We start from the raw sequence: 8,620 nt of genomic DNA, 5'->3' as shown, positions 1-8,620 counted from the left end.
ATCGAATTCCGATGGAGAGGTGGTACTAAATAAATCTTCAAAATAGCCTACTGCCACCTTTTCCACACCATTATCCTCTGTAATCCAATTCCCATTAGCATCATGTAATCCTACAATTCTATTACGGACCCTCCTTTGCTTAGTCCAAGCATGATAAAATTTTGTGTTAAGATCACCAGAAGAATACCACATGTTCCTACTTTTTTGGTGCCAATAATCTTCTTCATCCTTGTATGCGTCCTGTAATTTCCTAGACACCTCCAAAATATCCTCTTGAGATCTGTTATTATCCATTTGTACCTCTTCAAGTGCCTGTTGTAGCTCATTTATTTTTTCTTTTCCGTAGGGTGGAATATTTTTCCGCCATTTAGCAATTTCATGACGACAATTACTAATTTTTCCTACGATACTCTCTGCTCCCCCTCCTGATCTTCCTTCGCTATGGTCTAGCCAACCCATTGTTATTGATTCCAGGAGACCCGCTTGTCCAATCCACCTCTTATCGAACCGAAATTGTCCTTTCCTTCTGGGTACTTTATCTTCTAAATAAGCCACCACTGGCCGATGATCAGAAGCCACCATCCCAAGATACTCTGTAAAGGAACATGGAAATAGAGTATGCCACTCTTCATTTGCTAGAGCACGGTCCAATCGACATCTAACCATCACTGCCATTTTCCTTTTCCTCTTCTCCCTTGCCAGGACCATTTATTTCCTTTAGCCGGAAATTCTAGTAAACCACTATTCCTTATCATGTTATTGAAAGGGATAAAAGAATCCGCACTCCTTATAGACCCTCCATCTTTTTCATGATTTCCAGTAATCTCGTTGAGATCACCAATAATAAACCAGGGTTCAGACCTCGCCAGTCCATATCTAGTTAACCGTTCCCACACGTGTTCCCGCATTTGTTGAACCGGGTCCCCATATACAAAGGTAAGGTAAACCATTTTACCCAGTGCCTCCGCTTCCACATCAATCATTCGGTTGCTAGAATATAATACCTTTACCTGATACTCATTATTATAGAAAAGCGCTAATCCTCCACTTCTCCCCACTTGGTCTATTGTGACCAGATTATCATATCCAAAGTGAGCTTGCCATTTTTGGACAAACTCTGGCTCTTGTTTTGTCTCTGCTAAAAACAAAAAATCCGGCTTATGTTTATGCCTTATCTCGCTCAAATAGCTTAAAGTCCATTTACTTCCCATTCCTCGACAATTCCAACTCAATACCCGCATTTAAAAAATTGTTCTTTTTGTGCTCCGAAGAGCCTAGTTTATGGGTGTAATGATACCCTATATCCACATTCCAAATATTTTCCTTTATTTGTGATCCAAACCATTCCATAACAATCCAAAGTGATACCACTAATATGGTCCAATTGTTATCACTTATCCTCCATAAGAGTGTAAAACCGGTTTCATAAGCAAAAGGAGATCTGCAATCTCGTGAACCGCAAGATCCAACTATTATATACCCATGAAAATCAATTTCATCATCACAGTTAATATCTACAGCAAAACAGTTTATTGCACCAAAATACCAATTTTTTACACTTGAAATACCTATTCGTTTTGAGGATATTAACGGCCTACTTGCATTGACAAATCGATACAACTCACTAGGCCCAAAAAAGAAACGTCTATACATATTCCGAATTGCGTATACGTTCCATTCAAACCAAACCCGGGGTTGACAATATAAAAAAACCAGCCACCTCCTTATTGAGATCACCAACGGTTTCCACACCTTTCCACGTCTAGAACCATTAATATTCATTGCCTTACTCTGCAAGTAACCACAAATCCATAACCCTCTTAATTTAATCTGAGCTAAAGTTTGCCATCGAAAAAATTCAATCGATATCAATTTACGCCAAGCCAAGATCAGCCCTTCCATTCCATCTTTCCACCATATAAAATTATAACTATATAAACCATAATGACAAAGATAAGACCATACTTCCATAATAACCACTAGGTACTCAATTCTAATAGCCCACCATATCTCCCACCACCACACTTGTTGAAAAACAAGGCCTAGCGGCCTTAGTTTGTATTTACTCCATGTCGCTTCTCCCCTTAAGCTCAAACCATGTAGTGCAAAAGCCAGTAGACCTTTGTCCCGATGAATCACCATGAATTTCCATTGTAATCTCAATCTCCGGACCATAATTATTGCAACTCTATCCCATTCTTCCTTTGGGAGAGATTGCGACCTGAAACAAAAATAGATACAAGTAGGATAGCACTGCAAAAATGTTCGAGCCCCCCACCAAATCCATTGTTCCCGATCATTTTCCAGTCCAACTTTGCAAAGTATCCTTGTCCTAGACCTAGGTAACCCGTAGACCAGAACAAAAGCAAACCAAACATATGACTCAACTGTGATAATTATCTCTAATAGACCCGAGTACCAATAACTGTAAACCTCAGTATTATTCCAATGATCAAACAAGTGTGAAAACACAACCGACAACCAAAGACAACACCAACAGCCCGACTCTATAAAACCCATAATACCAGATAACAAATAGATGCTCCAAGAGCTTATTTGGAAAACTAAAAGCTTAAAACCATAACTGAAAACCCTGTTACTTAAACCCAATACGAGAGACATTTGATTCATAAATTATGGATTTTTCATTCCAGTCTTCGGGTTTGAAGTGCCCTTAATCTCCTGGTGCTTGCTGTGATCTTCATGACGTGTACCTACCTTTGCCGGAGCTCGTTTACGCGGAGACACAAGCGCAGAAGCTATCCTCATCTTCGTACTCCCCGCGGTGCTAGGCTTAAAAAGCCTCTTGCGAGTTCCTTGCTTCTTCGCCACATCTCCTTTAACATGTGCTTTCTCCACCTCCATATTTTCATTTTCTAAATCTGCTGGAATAGCTTCTTCATCATCTTGTTCCTTTAGCATTTCCTCAAATTCCCCATCTGAGCAATCTGGTAGATCGTCTGCTGCATCCATATCTATCCCATGCTCAAGACAGATAGCTCTACACTCGTCCATGTCCAGTACTTTATCATCCTCCAAAGTTGACGGTTCCACTATCAGGCTTTTGATCATCTGAAGCCCTTCCTCTGCATCCATAGGGTCCGAAATTACCTCAGATCCTACAGCTTGAGTCTTGGCCAGCTCTTCTTGAAAATCCTGAGAGGGAAGAGTTTTCTCAGACTCTTTAGGATTTTTTATTTCTCCCTCCTCCTGAACTACTTCTTTTGGAGCTCCTGACTGACCTGAGGAGGATCTATTACTTCCTCCCTGCCCCTGACCCTCAGCCCGGGGTTCTTCTCTTCGGGAAGATCTATGTCGAGAACCATCTCCCTCACCCCTAAAGCTCCTGTGATTAGTAAAAAGCCCCTTATTGCCTCTATCAGCCACTTTCACCCATTTTGAGTCAGCCTCTTCCACCATCTTGCCTTTACCCTTCCCATAGTAGTCCCTACCGTCTCTTTCCTTGTGTTGTTGATTCTGATTTCCATTTATGACCACTCCCTTATAGCTCCGAGCTCGATCATCGTGTTTCCCACCATCATACCATCCTCCATTTCCTTCTCGACCCTCTCTTTTCTTCTCAGGCGACGCCTTCTTAGCAAGAGGGCATTTCTCCTCCTTATGGCACAAGCTAGAACAAAGTGGGCAGTATCCAAAGAGCTTCTCATACCTCAATGATATTGCTGCTTCCTCCCCCTCGTAAAATTCTCCACCCTTGAAGTCCAAAGTTGTTTCAAAGCAAAGCTCCTGAAATGCGTCCACCACCACCTGCACTCTGCAGTGCTCTACATCTACTGCTACTGTTCGTCCAAGTGCATCACCGAGGCTCTCAAAGGTAGGCACCGTCCTGAACTCCATCGGAACACCTATCACCCTAATCCAGAACGTTATCTCTGATGGGAAGAGCTGCGACTTCTTCGGTTGCCACCGTGCTAACGCCAACATCCAGTAATCAAAATGATACGGTTCCAGCTTCAGTACCGTATCTATCTCCTCCTCTGTTTCAAAGTCGAACCGAAACTTGCCAAAACCCAAGTCCGTTCCAACAACCCTTTCCTCCAGCTTCCAAATCTTCGGTAAGTTCTGGATGAGCGCCTTCATTTCCTGCTCTGGTGGATTCATGCATCGTCCAATCAAGGACTTAGAGTAAGTCTTGATTAGTGCCGAGTTATCAAAGTGAGGCACCGAAATCTTCATTCTTTTCCGAGCCGTTTCTCCTTCCTTCATGTCACCACCATTGCCGAGAAGTTGGCTCTGCGTCATAGTAAACAGAAAAGGGAAAACTTTCTCTTTGTTAGAAATAGTCGCTAAAGAAAACGACAATGATATACAACAAAGAGAAGGTTCAATATGGGTTTTATAATAATCCCGGTTTTCCAATTCCTCAATCCCATATCGCCTCCCGTTAATGACATATATCTCAAATCCAATCTCGTCATTGAAAATCCAATCCGCCATTTTCCATAACCACTCATGATGATAACAGATCCAATATCTCCATATCTCAATTAGAGCAAAGCCTTGATCACTTCGTATATTTCCTTTCATAGGGTAAGGAAACATGATATTTTTGTAAGCAGAAATGATACCTGTAAATCTCCATAATTCCGTTTTGATGACAATCGAAATCATGCTCCAGTTAAATACCCGCAACATCCGCAAAAATCCCCAATTCCATCTTTCGAAAACCCGTTCAAATCGCCTGAGATCTGAAGATCTCAACTCAGAACCCCCCAAATCCTTCCTTTGCTGATCTTCTGCTCCATTATGTAACTCGTATCCAATTCCAGGATCCCATTTTTGAGAAAGCATCGAAACCCTAGATCATCGCCAGTCTCTTTTCCTTTTTATCACTTGTACTTTTTGTTTACAAGTGATCATGTAAACCAATATATATATTTGATTTACCGAGTTTGTGCTTCTAAATGTTCTTCCCCACTGAGACTTACCAAAAGTTTAAAACTTTGGCTTGGCTGTATAATACCGAACTAGATTAAGATCCGCGCCTTGCGCGGAATCAACATTATATATATAAATTATTTTATGTATTAAATATTTTTACATATTATGAAATAATAAATATATATTAAATAATTAAAAGTCAATAACTATTAAATATATAATTAAATTGGTGCGAACATATAAATCAATTTTATTAATCCAAAAAATAATTTTTTTTATATTTGATAGGATATGTTATTAAATTTAAATGATACTAACATAGATAATATATTTTAGTATATTTTTAATATTAATGTCTATTAAATGATGATTTTACTCATATAGTTTTTTTGATCATTCGTATCTTTTATAGAAAAAAATTTAAATTACTGATAACAAAATTTTCATTGTGGGATTAATAGTTTTAGAAATTTATAATTTTAAAAAAAAATAAGTTATGATCGTTCAAAACTTTTATCAAAAAAACTGTTCAAAGTAAATTTTGAAACTAAAATATTGTATTTTATATGGTTTATAGTTTAATTTAAAATGATATATATATTAATCTTAATAATTGATTAAGTTAGACTTTTTACTTATATAATTTTTGTAATCATTTGTATTTTGTCATAACAAAATTTTAAACCCTGGATCATAAAATTTGAATGTGAGACTTTTAACAATTTTAGTAATTTATAGCCGTTTGTAAAAATTCAAAATATAACATATACATAAAAATCTAAATTTTTATTATATGGTTATTGTGATTGTTTAATTTATTTAATAGTTTAAAATTAAACAAATATGATAGAAGATACACTATTTTTTTATCAAATCTTTATTATTCAAAATCATTAATTGCCATATATATACTTTTAGCCACATTAGGCAATTCCGTAAATTTTATTTAAGAAAATAATAAAGTACATTAATGATGAATTTATTGTTAGTTTAATAAAAAAACTTATTATATAATTAGATGGACCAACATATTTCTCTAATGATAAGAATCATTCTACTGATGACATGTGGCTTAAAAAAAAAAGTTGTAATGCTTCTCAAATAATATATAGGGGATTGAAGAATTCGATACAGAGAGGTTACACATAGCGTTAGACGGCGTATGTATGGCTGTACAAGCCGTTTTTTTAGAACTGTGCTTGTTAGTCTTTCATGCTTCAGGTAGTTCATTTTGTTTTGTACCTCCAGATTTTTACGATCAAGAAAACCTAACTGCATTTAAATTAGCTTAGAAATTAATCAAAACCCCCAAAATACTTGCATATATCATGTGCTTTTCCATTCTGAGCTGGAACTTCTATGGGATAGAGAACCATGCAACAGTCCAGAGGTTCACAGATTTAATTAAAAAGTTCTCACCTGACTTTGTCTTTTTGATGGAAACCAAGAATACTGACCTCGTGGTACTTGAAGATCTTCATCATCTAGCCTTTGAGGTGGATTTCCTGGTCCCACCGCGATCCCCAAGTGCAGGAGGCTTGGCCCTATTCTGGAAGAAAGATATGAAAGAAAGATGTTGACGTTCAAATTTTGGACTCCAACCATCACCTCATAGACACTCGTATCAAGTACAAAAATCTCACCTTCTATAGTACTTTTGTCTATGGTTCTCATGAGATCGTAGGGAGAAAAGCAGTTTGGAATATGCTGCTGGTAATATCAGAGCAAAGAGATGAACCATGGATCCACACAGGAGATTTCAAAAAATTAATGACAATTCCGAGAAATCTGGTGGGAAAGTTAGACCCGAAAGATCCTTTGGGGCATTCAGATATTTTCTCTCCACGTGTGATTTATTTGATATGTAACATACAAGCAACTTCCTTTCTTGGCGAGGAGTCAGAAACACCCACCTCGTTCATTGTCGCCTCGATAGGGCTCTGATCAACAGTTCTTGGTCTGATATGTTCCCAAATGGAAGAACACACTACCTTCAGTTTGAAGGATCGGGTCATCGTCCTATATTTTCAATCTTTGACCCTACAAAAAAGAAACCGCATAAACTGTTTAGATATGATCGCAGACTCATGGATAATGAAGAGGTCAAGGATCTCATCGCCAGAACCTGGAATGAGTTCCATTATCTTGATGTTCCAGCAAGGATTGCTAGATGTAGAACACCCATTGTCACCTGGAGTCGAGAATTTTATATCAACAATCAAAAAGAGATTTTGCGCTTGAAAGAAGAAATGGATAGTGCAATGACAAACACAACAGCATATGAAGCGCTGATATCTAACTTGAACCTGAAGCTCCTCTTAGCCTATAAAAGCGAGGAGGAGTATTGGAAACAGAGGAGTAGACAACTCTGGCTATCTCTAGGTGATAGGAAAACCGGCCTTTTCCATGCTAGCACTAAAGAGCGCAGAGCTCGTAATAGATTGTCGGTGATTGAGGATCCCGCGGGACTGCCAGTCGTTGAATATGAACAAATCACAGAGGTGATCTCAGAGTATTTCAGACTCATCTTCTCTTCATCAAACCCATCCCGCTCTGAAGTTGTGGAAGAGGATATAACTCCGTGTATTGATGCGTCGACAAACGAAAGACTTAATAGAAATCCCATCCCCAAATGAAATCAAAGATGCCTTGTTTGATATTCATCCTGACAAGGCTCCGGGGCTTGATGGTTTTTCTGCTGCATTCTTCCACGCCCACTGGGACACCATTGGACCTTCAATCTGCAATGAGATCCAACTATTTTTCAGAACAGGAAGACTACCCCACTCAATCAATGGACACACATTCGCTTGATAACAAAGATTCATAGTCCTAAAGCAGTCTCGGACTATAGACCTATTTCTCTATGCAATGTCTATTATAAGACTATTTCTAAGATCATGTCTCTTAGGCTAAAACCTGTTCTGCAAGATATTGTGTCTGAGAATCAATCAACCTTCAAACATTGGAGAAGTTTCACTGATAATGTCTTGATAACCCACGAAGTCCTTCACTACCTCAATATCTCCACAGCTGAAAAACGATGTGGTATGGCAGTAAAAACTGATATTAGCAAAGCATTTGACAGGTTAGAATGGTTTTTCATTCAAACTATCCTAGAAAAAATGATTTACATCACATTTGGATCCACTGGATGATGCAATGCATAAAGACTATATCCTATTCGTTTCTTATCAACAACGTGGTTAGTGGAAAAGTTATACCTCCGAGGGGAATTCAGCAGGGAGATCCGCTGTTTCCATACATCTTCATTCTATGTGGAGAAGTGCTCTCCTGGCTATGCAAAAAGGCTCAATCAGATGGCTCCTTAGCAGGCATACGAGTGGCTAGACACTGCCGAAGAATAAATCACCTGTTATTTGCAGATGATACCATGATCTTCACCTATTCAAACTCCCACTGCAGCTGCTCTGATGACTATCCTACACAAATACGAGCTTGGATCAGGGCAGAAAATCAATCCAGAGAAGTCTTCCATAACCTTCTCCTCAAAGACCCCTACTGAAGTTAAAACTCGAGTGAAAAGCCAACTAGGTATCTCAAAAGAAGGATGGGTGGGTAAGTACCTAGGGCTCCGTGAACATTTCGGCCGTAAGAAGAAGGATCTCTTCTCCTCCATCGTTGACAGGATAAAGCAACGCTCCATTGGATGGTCCACGTGTTTCCTATCGACTGCTGACAAAGCAATCATGCTCCA

The 8,620-nt window shown here is 38.7% G+C and overlaps 1 protein-coding gene across 1 annotated transcript; it reads right to left on the bottom strand.

The window, feature by feature from the left end:
* Nucleotides 1-2,633: 2,633 nt before the first annotated feature.
* Nucleotides 2,634-5,123, bottom strand: LOC125586333. Its single transcript, XM_048756341.1, has 2 exons — nucleotides 4,590-5,123; nucleotides 2,634-4,254 (listed from the first exon to the last, which is right to left on the bottom strand). The coding sequence occupies exon 2, from the start codon at nucleotides 4,225-4,227 to the stop codon at nucleotides 2,635-2,637; it is 1,593 nt and encodes a 530-aa protein (XP_048612298.1). The 5' UTR covers nucleotides 4,228-4,254; nucleotides 4,590-5,123; the 3' UTR covers nucleotide 2,634.
* Nucleotides 5,124-8,620: the final 3,497 nt, after the last annotated feature.

Source organism: Brassica napus, chromosome C4, assembly GCF_020379485.1.
Source record: "Brassica napus cultivar Da-Ae chromosome C4, Da-Ae, whole genome shotgun sequence".
In the NCBI taxonomy this organism is placed as follows: Eukaryota; Viridiplantae; Streptophyta; class Magnoliopsida; order Brassicales; family Brassicaceae; genus Brassica; species Brassica napus.
Note: the sequence above shows the minus strand (reverse complement) of the source record. Positions and strands in the feature narration are given on the sequence as shown.

Bases quoted from the DNA above. Each gene is read 5' to 3' on its own strand.
- LOC125586333 (XM_048756341.1), bottom strand. From the start codon at position 4,227: ATGAAGGAAGGAGAAACGGCTCGGAAAAGAATGAAGATTTCGGTGCCT.